Genomic DNA, 23,589 nt, shown 5'->3' on the forward strand with positions numbered 1-23,589 from the left:
TGCCAACAAGAAATTCAACTTGACTGAGACTGAGGCTCCGTGGGGAGAGCGTTCCTGAGCCAGGGTACTATAACCAAAATGATTCTGTGCCCTGTTTCCACCCATCTCAACTTTGAAGGCCAGGATGTGGGAAGGAAGAAGAGGGGGGCATCTGAGGAAGATTATTGAGCTGTTTTATGTGGGCAAAAGGGGCCCCCAAATCTGCAGGTCTGGTGCTTTTGAAAACGCCCGCACCAGACGGAATGTCATTTCAACCAATGTGCACCAGCTCTCGATTGTCTCCACCTTGCTAGGATTATGCTTTGCTTAATGGAGCTGTGCAAGACCAGTTACTCTTGAGTGGTTCTCATTCCTCCAACAGAGTTTGTGCTGAGAGCTCCCTCTAAATTGTGACCAATGATGCTTATAAAGCATGATTGCTGGCTGGCCACAGGTAAAATTTTTGACTCCCAAGTCATCCTTATGATGTACATGCATGTTTTTGACTCGATCTCTTATGATATCCACCACCACAAGGGAAGGTATTGCCAGAGCAAGATAAAGACAGTGATCCTGGTTTCTAGAACAGACTGGAAGTTGAGGGAAGCAAAGCAAGATCAGGACCATGGACAAGACCAAGGTGCTGGGCTCAGCACCATGTTTAGGCAGACAGAAAATTCTAGTTGCCTCAACTGTGTTTTGGAGTGTAGGCACGTTTTTAGAGTCTCTGCTCAGGTAGCTGGGATGGAAAAACCTACACACCTGAGAGCGGCATCTGGACGCAGTCAATGGTTTGGGTTTTTTTTGTTGCTGCTGCTGTTTTTGCTTACTCTAAGCAGATGGGTTTCAAGGCTGCAGGGGCATTTGAGGGAAAGTTCCTCGGGTTTTTCCTGAAATTACGGGGAGTCTGTGGTCCAGTCATAAAGGTCTGATGGCAGAAGTGTCTCCTTGGAGCTCAGACATGAGATGTGGGTTTCAGTAACAGTAGATTCAAATGGGAAGGACCGAGGAATGGATCTGTCTCCTCTGCCTCACAGCTACTATTGTAGGAGGATTTGAACCTGAGGCTCCCTATAAGCTATGGCAATTTTGAATGTACTTGGCTGTCCCAGTTCAACACAGCTGGTCCTGAGATATTCAGCACCAGATTCAAAATTAAATTGAGAGCACAGTTCTGTTCCCAACAAAGCTCCATTAAAAACATCTTGGCAACTTACAAATCTTATTTAAAAATACACAGGAAAAAAGGCATGCATAGCATGTCAAATTTTCAATGAGTGTATTTAAGTTATTATTATTATTTGTCATTTCCCTGGCATATTTATCAAAGCTGCAGAGAGAAGAAAACATTTTCTTTGGTGTTCAGCACAAGTACTCTGCACTTCAATTCCCACCTCCCATCTGAAATCTCACCCCTGCTGCTGTAGAGACAAACCCAGACAATGCAGGAGATATGAAACGCTTCTTGATGTGGTTATTTCCTTCCCCAATGCCGCGAGAATAACCATCTGTTCGCCACTCTTCCTACAAAGACGAATCATATAGACAGCTTCGGTGCTAAAGAGTCTGATTCCAAATGCTGACAAATTGGCCATGGGAGAGACTGGTGGGAAGATACTTCTGTGTTCAAAGAACTGATTTCTGCCATCAGAACTTTTGCATGCTAGCAGATTGCAGGCTAACCACTGCAAAGCTGCTTAACTGCAAATGTGTTTACTTAAATTCAGAATTGCAAAGCAGAAGACTGAACTGTTGCTTGAATTACTTACTTCAGAAATAGTCTGGTTTTTAAGGCTTCAAAAATTCCATTGACATGCATTAAACCAGCACAACTGATCTGGTGGTTGCTAAGTGTGTACATCTAACATGGCTCTAGGCCAGTTGTTCTGTCTCCCCCTCTTCTTCTTTTGCCTGCTCCACAAGAGATTAGTTCTTATCTCCTTTCCTACCATGGTACATAGGAAAGGACCATAGGAGATTTCATAGTTCACATGTAGAAACTCCCAGATTTTGTCCTTGGCAATTAGAATTAGAATTAGAACTGGGAAATATTTCTGCTTGTGATTTTGGCAAGAAAGGGGACTTTAGTTGAAGGACAGAGCACTTGCTTAGTATAGTGGAGATCCCAGGTCCAGTTAAAGGTAAAGGGACCCCTGACCATTAGGTCCAGTCATGTCCGACTCTGGGGTTGCGGCGCTCATCTCGGGTTACTGGCCAAGGGAGCCGGCGTACAGCTTCCAGGTCATGTGGCCAGCATGACCAAGCTGCTTCTGGTGAATCAGAGCAGCACACAGAAATGCCATTTGCCTTCCCGCTGGAGCGGTACCTATTTATCTACTTGCACTTTGACGTGTTTTCGAACTGCTAGGTGGGCAGGAGCTGGGACTGAGCAACAGGAGCTCACCCTGTTGCAGGGATTTGAACCGCCAACCTTCTGATCAGCAAGCCCTAGGCCTGCTGGCTAGTGATATGAATGGCTTTTATGTGAGCTCCTGGAGACCCATGACCATTCTGAACAGAGAATAGTAGGCTAGACGGACATATAGGCAGTTTCTTGTGTTCTTGCAGGAACTGAACATAAGAACACAAGGAAAGACTTTTGGACCAGGCCAATGGCATCTTGTTCTCAAAGTGGCCAACCAGATGCCTGTAGGAAACCGGCATCTTTTATCTGTCTCTAATTCTCCAGCCTTCAGCTTCATTGGATGTCCACAAGTTCTAGTGTTATGAGAGAGGGAGAACAGCTTTTTTTTCTTTTCATGTTCCCTGTGCCATGCATAACTGTTATGCACTTTCATCATTTCACTGCTGCCAGTCAGACAAGTAGATAGGACTGGGCTAGATGCACACTCTTCACTGCTTTGTTTCTCCACTCTCTCTCACTTACACGCACAAATACACACACCAGGATCATTCTAACCCACTTATTCTGCCTACCTGTAGTTCTCTGTGCTCAACTGCTTCTTCCTTCAAGGTAGACTATGGTGCATAAAAGCTCCTGAGTTCATCATCCTGTCCATTTTGGATAGGAAAGGCTTTGTAGCTCACAGTCAGCTCCACGCAGCGGTGAAAGGGAAACTCTTCTTGTTACTCACTGCAGGAGAATCTGGGCTATGTTTGCTGCCAGAAGAAAGAAAAGAACAGCAATTTCCACCTAGCAGTTGTAGGGGACCCAGCTGAGTCCATTGCTGTAGAGCAACAGGAAGCAAGAAAAGCACCAGTGCTCAGGCCACTGATAGAAAAGTACTGGATATTGACATGACTGAGATGCCTGTAAAGCTCCTTCTGCTATGAAGTGAAAAGTGTAAATATTAACACTGTAATTTTTGTCATGTTGCTAGAGTTGGAGTGTATGAATAGGGGGGCAGAGTTTTCTATATGCATTTGGGGAAATCCTCCAGTGCTTCCCCTCCCAAAGCAAACACCAGTTTCAGAAGTGTGATTTCCCTAAAGACTATATTATTTGGTTGGTTGTATATAATGTTTTTGGGTTTGCTCTACCATGCAATGGATCAGACAAAAATTATCATGCTAAATGGAGTATAATGTATGGGTGAATCACTTATTCTTTGATTTATATCTCACCTCAATTATGTCTGCATTTTTGTAATGACCAGTGGTTTTTCGCAAATATATTTGACTGACTTGACTTCTTCATCTGGATTTGATGGTAACAAGAAACAGAGTTGGATGTCATCCATATATTGATGACACCTCACTCCAGATCTCTGGATGCCCTCACTTAGAAGTTGCATGGGTATGTTGAGTAGCAGAAAGACAGAATATAGCCCCCTGGGAACCAATGGCATAAACATCAGCAACCCCAGCAGTAGTCATTCAGCACCATGTTCAAGACTTGGCTGTCAACACAGGAATGCAACAACCATAACTTGGTGTCCCCACTTTCCATCCCAGACAGTTATTCAGGAGAATACTGTGAATAATGGTACTGAAAACCACCAAGATGTCCAGGAGAATCAGCATGGTCTCACTCCCCCTGTTTTTCTTCAAGATAGAGAGAAACCTCAAATGTTCCTGAAGAAGAGTCAATCAACAGATAAGCTCCCCTGCTGGTAGTAGTTATAGGCAACAAGGCACAGCATGAATAAATTCCCTAGTTGTTGAGACCAGCAAGCCAGCCTGATGTAGAAGCTTTCTTAGGACCAAATGAGTGTGTTCTGAGCCACTCTGGCTTGTTGATGCAAAAGTCTGCCTGAATTTGACACTCCTAGGGCCAGAGTTGGGTCATGGTGTATCCCTTAATAGAGAATCCTAGATTTGTCTTGGACCAGGAGCTCTCTTTGTGCAATACTTTGATTACTGGAAGCTGAAGAATGCAGTTTCAACAGTGTCTCCTGAATTCCAGGTGTAGAATTGAAAATTGGCTAGCACTAGCCTCTTAGCTATCTTTCTCCTCCATAGCTGAAGAGGAATCAGAGCCTGTGCAAAAGTGAAGAGGAAACAGAATATGAATTGCCAACTGATGTCAGCAGAGCAGGAAGACAGCCCAGTCTGGCAAGGATCCAAGTATTAGAAGCATAGTGAATGTAAAGTGAGCAGAACCCTCTCTCTTCTCAATAAATCTGTGGAAGTGAGGAGAGCTAGCAGTCCCACAAATCAGTCTCTGTGCCTTCACTGGAGATCAAGATTGAACTAAGACAGCACATTTTTTGGGATGCTAGTTCTATTTTCCACTATTTTCATTGCCCACCAGAGAATACTGTTTTAAGTGCTGTTGAGCTTAAGCTGTAAAGCTTCCTTTAGAAGTTCCGCCCAGTTACACACATGTGCTGAAGATCCTTGCCCTGTGAGTGGTATTTTGAAAGCGCTCTTTGGGAATGGGCTTTTCTAAGCAGTAGGTGGATATCCTTGACCTCCATGTGCCCTTCACAATTGCAAAGCCCCTGCTCAAATGTATGTGATACTGCAGACATTTATTCAGCACCTGCAAAAGACATAGGGGAAAGGTGGTTGGCTTTCTTTCTTTCTTTTATTATTTTAAAGACTTTGTCATGAAGGTGAAATAACAATCCAGCAAGCAATATGACATGAAATTTATTTTCTTACAAAACAAAAAACCCTACCCTGTCCAAAGACATGAGATTGAATTACCAGCACATCAGAGCTTGTTACATTCACACTTACGCCCCTTAAGTTGTTGTGTTCCAGTTGTGTGGCAGTTCCAGTTGTGTGCAAGCACAGCAACCAAAGAAAGTCTGTAATATGGATGAGGTCCTATGCCCTCTTCTTTTGTGCTGTTCATAATAAAAGTATGCCAATCCACGAAAAATGTGGTCTTTTCATTTTGTTCCCCTTTCTGTTTTTAGCTTAGTAGTCAGTTTTTTCTATCCATGTTAATTGCCAGACTTCTTTAGACCATGTGGTCAATGCATAGCATCTAAAAATTCCAATATCTAGCTATTACTGCCTTGGCTGCTAATAAAAGCTGGCCAATAAGATGCTTAAAATGCAGATTCATATTGACCACTAGGTAATGATTAAGTAAAGGCGACTATGCCCTTTGACTATATTTTGTGCAGTTGTGCCTCTAATTTCTTTCAATACTTCCTCTCAGAATGTGGCCACCTTTTCACAGGTCTGCCACATGTGGTGATGTGAGCCCAACACCACACACACACACACACACACACTCTCTCTCCAACAAGATGGTTTGTTTCCTTAAGGGGCAGCAGCACATGAGACTGCTTTTCAGGATTCAGCCTGATCTGATTATATTCAATGAAGAGCAGAGACTTTGAATCAGTGTGGCTAAATCTCTTCCTGCCACTCTCCTTAGCTCTGTGAAAGGAGGATGGGGTAAAATCATTCATGCAGATGATAATTAGAATGGTCCTTAGCACCTTGATTGCTCTGCCAACACTCTCTGCTGGTAGTAGCCCTGGCCTAGGTGCCTGTTTGGCTAAATCAGATCTGAAGTGAACAGGGCCTCTCCTGTTATAACAGATTTCCTTTTCTGATTGCCAGGGCCAGGAGCTGTGGGGCACCTGAGTTTCACCGAGATTCTGGACACTTCGCTCAAGGTCAGCTGGCAAGAACCTGTAGAGAAAAATGGCATCATTACAGGCAAGTATCAGCAAGCAGCCACTTACGAAAAGATGGGGAGGGGAACAGGAGAGAAAGAAAGAAACTCATTGCACTACAGTGATCAATATGGCCAGCTTTTATCGAGAGCTTCTGGCGGAGAATTCAAGCTTGCCGCTGCTAATATTTAAAGCTTGAAGAGTCGGCAAAGGCGTGTATTGAGAGGTCATTGGGCAGTTACAACCAGCTCACAGTCATGGCCTCTAGAAAAGTTGTCTGTGGGGCAATTTAGCTCCCCACAATCTATTTGAGCTTGTAAAATCTCATGTCCCCCCACCCTAATGACATGCACACGGTAGTTTCTGTTTCTCTGCAACTCAACGAGGTTGGAGAGCCACTGTTTCCAGTTGTCAAGACTTTTTAGGGTTGAATTTATAACAAGGACATCACAATCCATTAAAATATTAATCTTCATATTGGCCCTCTGGGTCTGGAACATGTTAGTTCCCTGTGGACCAAAAATTCCATTTATGTATTTCATGTATGTTGTGCTCCAAAAGAATGTGTTTTCTTTTGCTGTCAGTGGCAGAGGTTTCACTGGGCCATGCTTCTTTGCTATTTATGCACATGAAACTTGTGACCTTTGGAATGCAAAGACACCCACTCCTTCATTATTGGTAACCCACACAGCAGCGGATATGTCTCCCACTTATTTAGGCAGAGACAGCATGGGTATTGGACAAAAAACTTTATAGAGCTTTAATAACCTTCTGTGCTGTGTGTATTTCTCACATGGATATGATTTGATTGGGTCTATGTGTATGCCTTGGACCCTACTACCTGAAAGATCATCTCTCCCATATGGACCTGCCTGGCTATTAAGATCCTTAAATGAGCACCTTCTCCCAGTCCTAGCAACATCAGAGGCCCAGTTGGTGGTGGCACAACAGAGGCAGAGCCTTTTCTGTGGCTACCCTCATACTGTGGAATTCTCTCCCAAGACTTGTGCCCTCCTTGTTATCCTTCCTCTGGCAGGCTAAGACCTTCCTGTTCAGACAGGCTTTTGAAAACTAAGGTGAAGGCGATGCTGATCACAGGGCTGCCAGGCCAGGCCAAAATGTTTTTTAATGTTGTTGTTTTAAAAAATGTGTTTTTGGTGTTTTTTGACTTAGAGACTTCCTTCTATGAAAATTATATGGTCACAAAAAAACAATAAAATCTGCTTTCTTGCCTGCCTGCTTGAAAGTGATCCCAACAATTGGTGGAAGCTTTCAACCCAAAATGTGGCAACTGGGCAATGAAATCATACCCATGTGCTGAGCTCATGCACCAACCAACTTACGATATGACCTCTTCTCAGAGGTGTGTTATGCCCAAATGTTATTGAGAATTTGATAGCAATTAAAGACCCATCTCTTTGCCCAAGCATTTGAGAGGGGTGAGGTGAAATGCTGGTTGTTGGATTGCTTTATTCATTCCCCTCTGCCATGTAGATTTTTTTAATGTTGCATTTTTGGTTGTGTTTTAGGCTGTTAAATGTTGTTATTTGTGGTTTTTAGTGTTAAAAGTATATGTAACAAACCAGTAATGATTCCATCATGGATTATGTGTCATGTCATTGTGGATGTGTTATGAAACATTTCCTCCTAGAGAAAATCAGGGCTAGTCCATGTGGTTGCTAAAAAACAAAAAGCAGAGAAGAAGATGAAACAAAATGGCCCTAGCCAACAGGGATGCAAGCAGGTCCTATGGAAGCTTTGAAGCTGGCTTAGTAAGGTGACAGTTCGTTCTATACCTGAATAAAATTATTTTAGGAAAGGGGGAGGAAAGTGAAGATCCCTTTTATTTATGAGGAAATGTAGGCCTAGAGACATGTCAGGCAAGGTTTATAAGGAAGAAAAAGTTCCCCTGTTACGGTGAACATTGCATTTAAGGCAGGGAGATGGGAGGTGGCGAAATCATTCATTTCCCTTGAATGGTTCAGTGGCTCATCCAATGCTGCTTAGAAACCTAAGAGTGCTTAGGAGGCTCCCACTTCATCACTTCTGTGCATGGATGTCATTTGCTGTGACTTGGTTTTTAATTCTAGCGTGCGGAATGAGAGGAAAGCGCAGAGGGCATTAGGAGGGAGCAAGCCAGCTTTGGTAAATTGCCCGTTGCTCTCATTGTAAATTTCAGTATCTTCCTCTCTCCCTCAGCAAACTCTGATTTATGAGGGCCTGGATGCAGACGGACAGTTTGTGATTGGATGTACTGCTCTCTCATACAGAATTTACTCCAGATCAACAGAAAATTATTTCTGAAACTCTTCTGGTCATTAGTTTCAGTTAGGCTGCAGCTTATGGAGAAGGGACCAGAGAACAAGGAATGCTTCTTCTCCTGCCTGAAACTGGAGTTAGATAAAACCCAATTGCCTCTGCCTCTTCAGTTATTCTAGGATGCTACTCATCTTGCACAGCTTCTGCCTTTTAAAAGTTAGAAAAAGTCCAAAGGAAGAGGCAGATGGAAGGAACTTCCTTCCATCTGCCTCTTCCTTTGGACTTCAGAGTTTCTTCTGTGAGTTCAGTTCCTTCCTAGCAAGGTTGGAATCCATGTGTTTTGTTTTTATCTGATTTGGCAGGACCCCTTTTCAGAGGTAGAACATTGGGTGTGTTGTTGGTGGGGTTTTCTGCCTGCTCAGGGCCAGTTCACACAACCATTGTTGCAGGGGGACAGGATAAAGCTTTGGCACTTCAACTGCTGCAGAGCTCATCAGATGGGCAAGCAATGCCTTTGAAGACAACTTTCATAAGGATAGGAGTGCAAAATGAAATATCTTGCCCTCACATAATTTTTGTGGTCACGTAGCAGTAGAGGTTCTTGGAAAAATCAAGTATGCCATATAAAATCCAGCAATTACGTGATACAAAACAGATAAGGCATCCTTTTATTCCGTAGATTTGTGTTGGTAAGCATGCAGCAATCTTTTTGACCTTCCTGAAAGACACTTTTACTTTTACTTGAGTTATTCCTTATATATTTTATGTCTCCACCTCTGAGACCATTTTCAGATAGGAGATAGTAGGTGATGGTGTATCACGTCAAAATCACCATCATTTATCCTTGAAAATACTATCCCATCCAAGTTTGTCATTCAGCAAGTCTGGAAGGGCCAATGTGGTTATTTCATGACCAAACTAGTTGCTGGGGAGCTGTCCTCTCTTGCGCTAGTATGCTTGAATCACATCCTATTCACATCCCTTCAAGAGTGTCCTGTACCTTCTTGCCCTGATCCTAATCACCAGGGAAGTTGCAATCAAGCAAACTTTTCCAACCAGCTCTCTCTCGGCTGTCACAAGAAAGGTTCACAAATGTGCTCCGGAGTTAATAAAGTTGTCACCAGGGGTTCAGAGGAGGGAGAGAGAACAAGCAAAATCAGAAGCAAAATTGAGAAAATTGGGTTATAGACAGTCTGGAAAGTTCACAGAAGGCAGGCAGAAATGAAAGAGCAAAGGAGTGAATGGCTTAACAAGCAAGTCTACAATAGAAAAGTGAGGTTGGAGGGTCAGGCGCTGCACAGATAAGGACAATGGCTTCGCTGTACAAGGTTTGAAAAGGCAAGATAATGATCCACCCTGCTTAAAAAAGTATATGCAAGGGCAGCTGTGGAGATCCCCTCCCCTATATTGTTTTAAAATTCTCAGCATGTTCTTCTGGGGTGATTAGCATCTCATCTGTAAGGTTTTCCATAAGGTCTCATAGGTGACAACAGCTTTTGCCTAGTACAATATATCACTTGTGTAAAGATGCACAGGTGTTTCCCCTCTGGTTTGTAAGAGTTTGAGATCAGTCACTAATGGTGGTGACATTATTGGTACTAATATTTTTAAAACAGATCGTTTTAGTACCAATAATGTCGCCACCATTAGTGATTGATCTCAAACTCTTACAAGCTTCTACAAACCAGATTTAGTGGTGGATGGACTCCCTGAAGGTATAGAGAATCTAGATGAGTAAACAGCTTCTTTCCTCGAAATCCTCAAAATACAAAAAATAAAAAGGCAGGAAAGGAAAGAGAGATGTATTTGTTGGTTGGCTGGTTTGCAGTTAATAAGGGTAGTAATGGCTTGCTTAATACAAAGTGGGAAAACATCTGCTATGCATGCAGAAGGTCCCAGGCTCAATCTCTGCTGGCCTCTCCAGGTAAGGCTGGGAGAGAATCCTGCCTGAAATCCTGGAAAGCTGCTACCTGTCATTGCAGACAATACTGAACTAGATGGGTCAGTGGTCTGACTCAGTATAAGATTTATGCTTCTCTGTCAAAACATGCAACTTGGCCCTAGGCTCCTCTGGACTTCCTTTCATGCAGTGCTTTCCAGGTACAGTGGAACCTCAGTTTTCAAATGTAATCCATTCCGGAAGACCGTTCGACTTCCGAAACATTCAAAAACCAAAGATAAATGGGCGGTGAGCAAAATCCATTGGGGGAAAAAGGAAAAACGCAGCGGAAGTCGTTCGACTTCCGAAGGGTGTTCAAAAACAGAAGCAATTACTTCCGGTTTTTTGGTGTTCAGGTTCCAAATCGTTTGTCAGTGGAGACGTTCGAGAACCGAGGTTCCACTGTACAGGTCTGGGCTTTAAAGCTCAGTATTTGAGCATTTGGTATTTTTTACATCCCAGTGCTTTCCCTGAGAAAACCCAGGTTTTACTGCTGAATTGGAGCAAATGGCAATCTACAGAAAAACTAATTGTCTTTTGCTCAGTAAAACACAGGTTTCTGGGGAAAGCACCGAGATTTAACCCCCCCCCCAAAAAAAAACCACCACTTGGACACGGAGCTTTAAGCATAGACTCGTGCCAAGAAACATGGCACAAAAGGAAGTGTTTGTTAGCCCCGTCCTGCCAGCAACTGAAGATGCCACCATGAGCCGGGGACAGAGAGGGAGGGGTGTGTGCCTGACATTTGTTTACACCTGTACTATACTTATAATCTGGTTATGAGCCGCAGGAAATAACCCTCAAACCTGGATTTTGGGGACAAGCACATGTGAACCTGTTGGTTACGCATGTGTGAATAGCTACTTGTGGGAGGAGCAGAGGAATAAAAAGTGGAAGAATTCCCTGATGCTTGAGGTGGATGTTGAAGAAGCAAGAATTGAGCTGCCACTGAGTCGCCCTTGGGTTGCAAACGCAGCTGAAGGCTCTGTAGGCATGTCACTCTCTGAAGCCCCATGGGTAGCAGAGTGGGTGGGTGAAGCTCCTTCAGCCCAGGGGGCAGGACCTTTTGCTTTGCTGCAGTTGACACCAGCTTAATGAACAAACATTGCTACATAGAAAAGTGCTTTTCTGTTTAAGGAGAGTATCAACACACTGGAGGCTCCTTGGCCAAGTCGCTGAGCTGTTCTTTGAACAGATTTTTAAGACTGCACAGGGAACAGACGTGGAAGATGCCTCTGATAACAGCTGCTTGATTTCTTTGTCCTCCCCCCCCCCGCTCTTTTCCAGGCTACCAAATCTCCTGGGAGGTGTACAGCAGGAATGAATCGCGTCTTGCTCGCACTCTTGCTAACACAACCCTTGAGTACAAAATTACAGGCTTGTCATCTCTCACCACTTACACGATAGAGGTAGCGGCAGAGACGTCAAAGGGGACCGGCATGGTCACTTCATCAACCATTTCGTCTGGTGTCCCTCCAGGTTGGTAGAAACAGAAATTGGAACAGCCTCCAAAATATTGGTGTGTGATGGTTATAATTAATTCTTCTATTTTTTTTTTAATGCCAAAGGATCACAAGGGCTACTTACAGAAGTAAAGTGAAAAATGGAAATGCAGGAGATATATTTACATTGGTATATCTTTCATATTTGCAAAGGCCTGGTGCATGGTTGTCATATAACATGATTCAGGAAAGATTGGGTGGAAGGTTGTACTGGGCCCTTTTCAAGGCTAATGGTGAAATGAGTAGTTAAAGGAATCGAGTCCCTGCATTAATGCAGTGCCCTTAACTCTGTGCCATTGCATCTACACCTACATGAATGCCTTGCACAAGATGGGAAGCAGAGGCTTAGAATCTGGACTCTAGCAAGCTGCTGGGGCTGAGGAGAAGAAAGTAGCCTGAGCTGACATACTCCTCCCCTGTCCTACTTCTTAGGGATGGTAGCCTATGTGGGGAGTTGAGTGGCAGGTGAGATGAGGAGGCACTCAAGCCACTTTTGGTGCCTTGCTATCCACATACAATGACCAGAATGGCATCATTATGCATTTATCATTATTATTTTGTTTCACTGGCAATCCCATTTCTACCAAGGAGTCACTTGCTTTGAGGTATTATCCAAGCTTTGAATGCGCATAGAGCTCTATAAGATATAAATATCCTTTTGATACCCGTAGCAGAGAATGGTTCATCTTCAAAACTTCCAGACAATGTCCTGGTTCAGAGTCAATAGTCCTGTTACTATCAATTCTTGGAGAGTGACAATTAGTATTATAGCAGCTGTTCAAGCTGTTGAAATGTTGAGCTGTATATTTATCCCCTGACTCTGTGTTCTTATTCCCCCTCTCTTTCTGTTTGGTGTGTTGCCATACATAGAGCTTCCTGGTGCGCCAGCCAATTTGGTCATTTCCAACATCAGCCCCCGCTCTGCCACCCTTCAGTTCCGGCCTGGGTACGATGGCAAAACATCCATCTCCAAATGGATAGTGGAAGGCCAGGTATGCAAAGTATTTGTGGATGAGGTTTAAGATTCCCATTTTAATTGATTCTGACGAACTAAAAATATAATCACCTTTGATTTTAAGCTGCTGGAGTATGACCACGAGAGTCTCCTAAAAACAATTTGAAAAGGTTCATGATTGAAGTTGGTGATTCACCTCGAAAAGATGTTGTTTTTTTGTTGCAGCATCAGACTCACAAGAGCAATATCTCGTAGGCTCCTGGCTGTGGGTTCCTGAGTGAGGGCTTAGAGCAAATGTACCAAATAAGTGTACAGTGGTACCCTGGTTCTCAGATGCCTTGGTACTCAAACAACTTGGAACTCAAACAAGTGTTCTGGTTTGCGAACTTTTTTTGGAAGCTGAAAGTGCTCCATTTTGAGTGTTAAGCTTCTGCATGGAGTGCCACACTTCCATTTTGAGTGTTACGCTAAGGTCTGTCTGTTTTTGCTATTTATTTTGCGTTTTTGTTTTTGCGGCCTTTTTCTTTTCTTTTTGTGACTGTGCAGAACCCATTTCAGCTACTGGTTGATTTATTGATTGTGTGACTGCAGTACATTGTTTATTGCTTTCATTTTATAGATCAATGGTCTCGTTAGATAGTAAAATTCATGTCAAATTGCTGCTTTAGGGGTTGTTTTTAAAGGTATGGAACGGATTAATCCATTTTGCATTACTTTCTATGGGAAAGTGCGCCTTGGTTTTGGAATGCTTTGGTTTTGGAACAGACTTCCGGAATTGATTAAGTTTGAGAACCAAGGTACCACTGTAGTTAGCAAATGAGCTGATGGATATGCCTGGTTTGCAGGGGAGTCAAGAGGTTGGCTTTTCTGCTACAGGGAAGTGGTAACAGGATGCCTGTTAAAAGAGGGGATAGATGTTTCTCCACTAAGAAGGAACAGAAATTGCATACAGACAATGAACAAGGCTGGCCTTCCATTCTATTCAGAGAACAGGGGCAAAGGTGAGAGCATTTAGTGTTGCCTTTAAATCCACCAAGTTGATAATTAAGAGTGTGTAAGCTATTAGCTTTCTTCAAAGGGAGAGCAAGGGAGGAATGCTAAGAAATGCATTTAGATGAAAGCTATTTTCAAAAGCATGATCTTCTTGCTTGGCTGTATAAAAATATTCCATCTTGAGCACTTTATTAAGGTTTGATGCTTATGTCACTGTCAGTACATTTGCAATTGTACAGGATCTAAAAATAAAAATAAAAATGTGCCTCAGCTCACTGGCCTTGGGAATGAGTATTTGTCTGTCTCTCTCTCTTTCAATCTCTTTCTTTCTTTCTTTCTTTCTTCTTCATTCTTTCATTTTCTTTCTTTCTTTCTTTCTTTTAATGGATTAGGCAAGTTTATGGAACCTAAATCTGTCAACGGATAACAAATTTAATTTACTGTCCATGGTTTAAAGTCTACGTACCTCTGATTGCTGTGTATATGATAAACAATAGGGACACCACAATTAGCACCCCACTAGAGATTTTTCTTATTAGGCATTCCTGATTATTTGTGCCCATGGTGGTATTGGGGTGGTTGTACAACATCCTGCTTTCAATACTGTCTACACCTGCAAAAGTCTGAGGCTATACTGCTTTGCTACCAACCTGTGTATGTCCCATAGTTTCCTGCTGAAATCCTGTCACTTTTCATACCTCAAATGTTTGGGTGGGGTGGGGGTGTTGTCCCACTTTTGTTGCTCTCCAGATGAGAATGATGCAGTAATTTTGGAGAAACATCACAGAACTAGTGGAGTAAGATTATGTTCTTTAGAAATCCACAACTAATGTTCTTTGTTGCATCTCTGATACCCTTTAGAATATACTCACAAAAACCCACCAGTCTCTAGAGGGACCCTCCATCATGCCCTGCTTGTGAACTTCCCAAGGCATCTAACTGGTCACTGTTGTCGTTCCCATCAGCCAGTTGTAAATTGGAATGCTGGAATTCTGCAAGTGGTTAGAGACTAAGAAATACTCAAACCTTGTGCTGGGTTTTATGATTTGGGAAGGAAGGAAGCCTCTCATGGAAGGAGGAGGACAGACATCATACCATCAATATTTGTGTGCTAAACTTGGTTAGTTGGTGTACAAAAAAATGAAAATAAAACAGGCCCTCCCCTTACACTTACCATCTAAACCAAAACAAAATAAAATAAAAAAATCCTTCCAGTAGCACCTTAGAGACCTTAGAGACCAACTAAGTTTGTTCTTGGTATGAGCTTTCGTATGCACGCACACTTCTTCAGATACCAAGATATTCCCCCCTATTAAGACTCTGTGCCTTTAATGCCTACCTAGTAGGATATAATTCAACAGGTGTAGTTTTCTCTACATGAAGACACCACGGTGGAGAAATCTGTGCCTTGTGGAATTCTGTGCCTCTCATACTATTGTATTCAAATTGATTATTGAATACTACTTTATTTAACATAAGCTGTTCATTTCAAAGTTACATTTTTATTGTGACTTTTTCGTATTGGATCAGATTGTTGAAAAGTGTGTGATCTTTGTTGTTTCTTCAGCTTGTAATCCGCCTTGCTTGTAATAATATAGAAAGGCGGTATTCAAATTAAAAGTGAAATGAAGTACATCTTTCAGCTTCTGAGAGGAGAAAGGCAATTCTAATCATACCACAGGTTTGTTCCCCTCCCCCCACCAAAAAATAACACACTCCTGGGCCTTCCTCGTCCTTAATCTGTCTGTATGCATTATTTAAGAATTTGCCCCATTAGGGGAATAAAAAAAATCAATCCAGGATGTGAAACAAGTCAGCAAGATTGAAAGATGACTTCTCTTCTTTTACTTTTTAGCTGCTTCAGATTTTCATTTTATTTGTTTGTTTTTGCAGTGCAGTAAAGGAAGTGGTGAAATAGCTGGAAGACTTTCTTGTTGCGAGATACTACATAATAGATATGTGGCAGTCTATAAATAAATTGTAGAGATCTTTGTGAATGTTCAGAAAGAAAGAAAGCCACAACAGGAATTGCAGACACGCCTCTATATCTGTAGTCCAGCTCGCTGAGGAGTTTATCTCATCCTCAGTGGAGAAATCTGCTTTTAGATTCTGTTTCATGAGTTTCTATGCTAAAGAGGCTGTCTGGGTGTGTGTGCGTTAAATTATAGGCCACAAGGGGTAGTACAGGATGAATTGCCTTTTACAATATACTTCCAATCACTCATGTGCCTGAGTAATGAAATACTCTAGAGTTTTCTCACCTTAAGTCTTTAAGTGTGCCTCAGAGAAATACTCCTCTCCATTAGCTCTGAACAATGTCCCTCTTTGTTTCTGCTGTGGTGTCCTGGATTTATTTATTTATTTCCAACTGGCCGTTCCTCATTTATTCTCCTGTCAGGCAAACTCTGCTCCTTCCTTCCCACCTGCAAATGTCTATAAATGATGTTATATGGTACTTTTAAGATTAAATGCTGAATTCCTGAGACTGTTCCTTTATACTGACCATTCGTTGGTAGTGAGGTTGCTTCCAGTTGTTTGGTCCCTTCTGAATGATGCATACAGCCATTCCATTTCTTCTTCTTCTTCTTCTTCTTCTTCTCTTCTTCTTTGGCAATCTCTCGTAGCCGAGTAAGATTGTTTTCCATAAACACGGTTTTAAAAGTGAGTCCGTAAGTGACTGTGGAGGCCAATTCTGGATCCACACGTCCTTCCACAGTGGGGACATTGGTTTCCAGGCGGGAGTTGATCCTGGTGTGGATTTGCCAAGCGTGCCATCCTCTTAGCACGTTTCTCCCTTGCGTCCTGAGTTCGAGTGTCTTCAAAGCCCATGACACCTTTGGTAAAGGCTGTTCTCCAACTGGAGCACTTGCAGGCAAGTGTTTCCGAATTGTTGATGCTTATACTACATTTTTTTAAAAAAAAAATTGCCTTGAGACAGTCTTTAAATCTCTTTTGTTGACCACCAGCATTATGCTTTTCATTTTTTTCGGAATAGAGTAGTTGCTTTGGAAGATGATCATCAGGCATCCGCACAACAGGACCAGTCCAACGAAGTTGATGTTGAAGAATCATTGCTTCAACACCGGTGATCTTTGCTTCTTCCAGTACACTGGCATTAGTTCACCTGCCTTCCCAAGTGATGTGTAAAAAATTTCAGAGACATTGGTGGAATTTTTCGAGGTTTCCATTTAACCTTTACCTTGGCATGTGATTCCTGAACAGTATCCAGGTTCCAGGGCATCATGCTGATGTTGTTCATACCGCAGATCCCAGTAAGCACATAAGCCATGGTTACACTGCAGTGCATTGCCGAAACAACATTCCCTGCACATCTGGGGACGGTTGTGACACTCACAACATGCAAGGAGGGAGAGTGCTCTGGTGTTTGGATCCCGCTTGGCCACTGCAAGAACCGGATAATGATGGACTAGATGGGCTGTTGGCCTGATCCACCAGGCTCTTCCTATGTCCATCTTGGCTGGCAGACGTTTACAGTCTTATCCTTCTGACTGTCTAATTCTTTTAAAGCCATCCAAGTTGGTGGCTCTCGCTACCTCCTATGGGAGGAGTTCATGTCTTAGCTAAGCGCTGCATGAAGAAGTACATTCTTTTATCTGTCCTGAACTTTCCAGCATTCAGCTTCACTGGATGTCTGTGAGATCTAGTGTTGGAGAGAGGGAGAATTTTTTTTTCTTACACACTTCTCCATGCCATGTGTAATTTCTCTCACATCACCTCTCTCTCGCCTTTTCATTTTGGTGGCCCTTTTCTAAATCTTTCTGCTTCTTTCCTTCATTTTCCTAGCTTCTTCTTAATGGTTTCTATTCTACATTTTGCTTTAAAAAGCTACACCGGGTACATTTGTGTTGAGATGTATCACTCTCAAACTGCAGAAAGAAGGATTTGTATTGGTGTTTGGACGTCCCATGCAAACCATTCTGAAGACATAAGAACAGTAGCCTGAATTATAATGCCTGCTAATCCGAGCCAATCTTTCTTTATCTTCTGCCTCTGGCTTTTTACATCTCCAAGTCAATTCCTCCTTCCTTCCATCTTGCTAACATTTTACTTTGCAAGACTCAGTTTTAGAGTTGGTCTGTTCTTTTGTCATTCTAAATCGTGTGTCTGCAGCATACTTGGAAACAGCCTGTGGTTTGCAAATTGAAAGCTTTTACTCTGCATCATTAGACAGAATCAGAGTTGGCATCTGGGTGTTCCTTTAACAATAGCACAAAATTCTTCAGTGTGCTTCTTGTCATAACACTTGCCTGAAGGGCAGTGTGTTTCACCAACAGAAACAGAATTTTCCCAAACTGCAAAATTAAAATGTACTTAATTTTAAAATGCTTCTCTCACAATTCAGAGGCACAGAAGTTCTGGTATTATGAATCTCTCTGGGATTACTCATCCTTTACATTTTTGTAATCAAATACAGACCCACGGTTAGAAAATACACGGAGCTCTTAGTGAGCATGTACCTATATAACATTTGTTACACAAATGTCCAAAATACCACATTCAGTAAAATCCTGTACCTGTTGGAACTCAATAAAAAAATTCCTTCCAGTAGCACCTTAGAGACCAACTAAATTTGTCATTGGTATGAACTTTCGTGTGCATGCACACTTCTTCAGATACACACTTCTTCAGACACACAAAAGCTCATACCAATGACAAACTTAGTTGGTCTCTAAGGTGCTACTGGAAGGAATTTCTATATTTTGTTTTGACTACGGCAGACCAGCACAGCTACCTACCTGTTGGAACTCAAACTCTGACAAGAATGTAAGATCTAACAAATTCCTCCATTGCCTTGCAGACAATTTCATTTTCCGCAAGGTGGAAGAACTGGCCCTTGCCAACAGGGAGGAACTGATTGATGAAGTAGAAGTACTGGGAGACATGGGAGGAAGGGATCATGGCCTCCTGGCTTTTGTGACACAGAGGCAAGGGAAAGCTGAATGTAGTCAGACATGCACTCTGGACTTGAAGAAGGCTGATTTAAGAAGCTTAAGGAACTACTGGGTGAGATCCCATGGTCAGAAATATTCCAAGAGAAGGGAGTCCAAGAGGGATGGGAGTTTCTTAAAAGTGAAATATCGAACGCACAAATGCAGACAATTCCAACAAGAAAGAAAAGTGAGATGCATCTAAAGGAACCAGTGTGGCTGGGCAAGATGAGCCATTGGCATTCAGATATGAATGCAGACTTTCAGGGAAAATCTGTAACTTTTCAAGTGCATCCTTGTCTCTCAGTGGCCAGACAGATGCTTCAATAGGAAGCCCGCAAGCAGGACCCAAGCACAAGAGCCCTCTCTCCTCCTGTGGTTTCCAGCAACTGGTACTCAGAAGAATTGCTGCCTCCAACTGCAGAGGCAGAGCTGAGCCAATTTCTTAGTTTCCTCTTCGTACAAAGGGGCTGATTATAAACCTGATGAAGAACTGATAGTCTTTACAGAGTGACTTGGCTCCTTCAGTAAGCCTGAAATAGCATTGTACATCAGCCCTGGCTCTGAATGCTCCCTCCCCCACAACCCCAGAGCAAGAATACCTTTTCGGCTTTGTTAAGCAGCCTTTTATCAACTGTAAATGTACTCCGTTGCCTTTGAGATGACAGATGGCACTTGGAGAGTATAACTTGGATAAGAACCAGGATTCAAGGTCCCCAAGGTGACAGGAAAGTCTTTGCCACGCTGTAGCATTGAAGTTGAAGCCCACTCCAAAAGTTTGGTGGGTGAAACATTATTTGCTGCCTTAGTTTGTTAATAAGTCCTAGGCATGAAGCTGGCACTTGAATCTGGAAACTGATATCACGGCAGACATCTCCAGTGTTAGAGTCAGTCCATGTTAAGTGTGGGCTCAGTTCCATTTGCCCTGCTACTTTCTCCCAGGGAAGCCTGCAGTTCAATACTGAGTCAGAACAAACAGCAATCTGGTTTTCTATTTGTTCTGATTTGGTGCTAAAGAGTGCAGGGCAAAGGCAGAGTAATAAGAATAATGAATTTATTATACTCCACCCATCTGTCTGGGTTACCCTTGTCACTTTATGCAGCTTCCAACAAAATAAAGGAGAGGGGGTGAACCACATCAAACATTAAACACTTTCCAAAACAGGGCTGCCTTATAATCTAATAAAATGCTACAGCAGCCTTTAGTATCAGCTTAGGTAGCTTGTGCCATTAAAAAAGAAGAAAAATACTAGACAGCCAGGTTTCAAATATACTTCTACCACCTCGCATCCTCCAGGAAGCAGGTGGCTATCAAAATCTTGCCTAAAGCAAACTTTCCCTCCCCAAGCAAATGTGTTGGTTGATCCTTAAGCAAAACTGAATAGGAACCAGTGACATTTCTCAGAAGGGTTGTTATAATCCCATTTGTACGGATATAGATCATCCTAAGCGATCACCAGATTTTGCCCGAAGCAAACTTTGAAGTGAATTTGGAGGTTCCTCTTCTGGCAGAACATCTGAGGAAGTTTGTTGATAGTCGAATGTTTGTCAATATGACTAACAGCTTGAGCTTAGTCTACTCAGAAGTAAGTCCCATTGGTTTCAATGAAGCTGATTCTCAGGCAAATTGCTATAGTGCAGTGGGAACACATTTTTATCAGGTTGCAAATTTGGATACATTGCAATTCCAATGCACCTACAAAGACCCAGCCACCTGGAAGGAAATGTGATAGTCAGAAATGTATATTGGCAGCATCCAGCTGACATGCCTACTAGGGTTTCTGGATAGGTTTAGTTTTTTTATAAAAAAAATTAACAAACAAACACAAACACACACCAAACACAGGGTATTACAAGCTGCTTTTGGAATTTCATTTCAAAAGTAGCTTCCCATGCAGGAAAACCATGAAGTCCCTCAAAACCTTTTCGACGCATGGAATCAACCAGGTTCTGCCAGTGACCAAGTGCTTCACTTTTACAGCTCTAAACTGATCAAACAAACTTTCAACACTATCTGAAATTTTAAAAACAACCACCAAGTACAAAATTAATACATCAAATGCCCAAATTAGGTGAGCTAATATAATGCCATTGGTAGAGGGCACTTAGTCTGTGACCCTCCAGATGTTTTTGGACAGCAGCAGCCACCATCACTGGCTGGATCGAGCTGGAGTTTACCACATCTAGAGGACCACAGATCCACCACCCATGGCAGCTCCCAATGTTTTCTTCAGGGCTTCCCCATGAAAACTTCCCAGTGGAACTGTGCTTGTCAAGGAACAGCCAGGTTTCTCTCAAACATTGTATTAAATTCAAAAATCGATCGTAAACTCTTCATGAGTTGGTTTTCTATCTTTCTGCATTTTCTATGTGTGGGCATCCTCTCACGTTTTTATGCCAGTAGGTTTGTTTTTCCTTTTTCTCCCTCGTGTGAGAGCAGAATCAGGTTTTTTATTCCTTACCTCATGGCAGGTCAAGATGTTCTTGAATTTGTAATCCCATCATCTTGATTTATAGAAGAGCCATATGACATACTTCTTAAAAGGTCTATTAAAATTTATTAGTGCTAATTTTTCATCTCCCTCAGACTGTACACTTGAACCCAGCATAATAAAGCAAAGCTGAATTTCAAAGCAAAGGCATCTCTTCTTTAAAAAAAAAATCAACGAATTAGGCCATTTATGTTAAAAACTATATAACTGTATTTAGAGATTGCCATTGTAAAACACGCAACTTGTAACAAACTCTGGGAAGGGTCCCAAGATTCAGAAGAGAAATTTTGATGCATCTATTAAAGTCTGTTCCAAAGGACATGCAATCATGCCATTTTTGTTTGGGAGTTGAAGTCACCCCAAGCTCTGGGGATGATTTTGTTGGCATATAGTGACAGCATTTTCTCCAGTGCTTCTTACACTAACTGCAACACCTGTCTGCTATCATAACGTTGTGTGCTGGGTTAACTTTGGTGGGAATTGTATGCCTGGGAAGTTGACCATAGCCCAATGGATATGGTGGGTCCACTCAGGGCCATCTTAAGCATATCAGGTGCCCTGGCGTGGCCAGCGAACTCGCGCTCTGCCGGGCAGCCAGAGGGCGCGGCGTGGCCGGCCAGCTCCCGCTCTCGTGCTCTGCTGGGCAGCCGTAGGGCACTGCCAGCGGGGGTGGAGGCACCCTCCAGGCCATTGCGCCCTGGCGCCTTGCGCCAGTAGGCTCAATGGTTAAGACGGCCCTGGGTCCACTGGTGCAACTGGCATGCAGCATGATTGCCAGCTCCCCACTCCCTGTACACAAACTGAGGCTTAGGCCATGGAGCGACAGCCCCTTTACATAGCCTTTTACTGTGCTGGCCCCAAGGGTTTGTCCATGAAGCGAGGTCCAAATCCAGTCCTGGGTCTAGGGGTCCAAAGGAGGTCAATCCGGCAGGGAGCGAGGCAGGGAGCAGATCAAGGTCCAAGGCAGGTTCAGGCACAAGGTTGCAGGTTGAGCACACGCTTGCAACTAAGTTGCTCACGCAACTTGGGCTGGGTCTGGCTGGCTTTTATCTGGCCCTATGCTTAGGGCGGTCCCGATCCTCCGGAGACTCGCCTCTCCTCCGGGCCTGGAGGCGAGCACTCCTCCTGCAGACACTTAACTCCCTTCGCCTCTCTGCCCTGAGCCTCTGTAGCTCAGGAGAGGATGGTGGGTTACTGGACCCAGGGGATGCCTCAGCTTCCTCTGAAGAGGCTGGGAGTGGAGCACCTGCAGGCAATGGGTCCTCCCTCCCATCAGGAGCCAGAGCAGACTCTGCTGATGCCTGCACCTGGGGATCCAGCACAGGTGGGGATCCTTCAGGCTCAAGCCCTGGCCCGGCTCAGCTGGTTCTGGAGGCGGGGAATCCCGTGCAGGCTGGGATCCCTCAGGTTCAGCATCAGAGTCTGACTCCCAGGCCATCACATTTACTGTATTGGACTGTAAGCTTATTTCAAGTCACCCTGTGCCTAAATGAATTCTGCACAGTATCTAGTCTTTTAAGATGCTCAACACATAGTACATATTGCCATTGTGTTGGGAAATACCATGAAATGTGACTGTTGTGCTTTGCCACAGATGCACATAGTTTAGGACTGCATTGGCAAACTTCTCTACGAGTTTCTCTAGTTCCACGGGTTAAGTCCGATTTTCAATGTCAACGGAGCTATTAGGATTCATCCATTGTATGTGGTGCTCCTCTTGATGTCGTTTTCACTTTAGAGCTTGGTAAATAAAGTGCCCGAGACTCTGACAATTTTATGCTTTTGCCGATCTTTAAATCAAAAACAGCTGAATCGATTTAAGTACTCTTTTGTAAGAGGAAAAAATTGCATCCGGGCTGACAGCCTGTGTACCAAATTTCATCCCAAAGCGATTTCAAATGACTGAGTTATAAACCTCTATAATGAAAACAGTGACATAGCCTGAACTATTGCTGAACACAGGGTGCCTGGGCAACAATGGAGAAACATTGTGTTCCCATTGAAAGTGACGAGGAGCTGATCACCATTTCTTGCTTGGGAAACATTTCCCACCTTTCATATTACCATTTTTCTTTGGGAAAGAAAAAGAGTTGACTCTTACTTTTCATTCTGGTATTTAATTAACTTTGGCTGGAATCATTTTTCTTTTAAAATCTTTTAAATCTCAGGTGCTTTCTTATCTTGCACATCCCACCAAAAACCTCACAGACTGCTTATCTTTTCAGCTCTTGGCAGGGTCAGGATATGCTTCAAGGAGTTTGGCAGTACTGTAACATGGAGTCTCAGGTCCCATCCATGCTAAGCTTGGTCTTGACTTTACTGCATACTGTCTCAATTTTGTCTGTACTTGAAAAGTTACAGATTTTCACTGAGAGTCTGCATTCATATCTGAGCTGAGTGACAGGCCATAGTCCCTCTCTCCTAGCACTTGGTTTGTGTGACTCCTAGAGAAGTTTTTCTATTTCTGCACCAAAACTGAT

General features: G+C 43.0%; 1 protein-coding gene across 1 annotated transcript in view; it reads left to right on the forward strand.

The window, feature by feature from the left end:
- The window catches only part of SDK1 (sidekick cell adhesion molecule 1), a 557,065-nt gene that overhangs the window by 413,257 nt on the left and 120,219 nt on the right, over window positions 1-23,589 (forward strand). Inside the window, 3 exon segments of the mRNA XM_033167902.1 lie at window positions 5,965-6,063; window positions 11,506-11,697; window positions 12,591-12,712. Of these exon segments, the coding sequence (XP_033023793.1) occupies window positions 5,965-6,063; window positions 11,506-11,697; window positions 12,591-12,712 (413 nt within the window).

This window comes from Lacerta agilis, chromosome 13, assembly GCF_009819535.1.
Source record: "Lacerta agilis isolate rLacAgi1 chromosome 13, rLacAgi1.pri, whole genome shotgun sequence".
NCBI lineage: Eukaryota > Metazoa > Chordata > Lepidosauria > Squamata > Lacertidae > Lacerta > Lacerta agilis.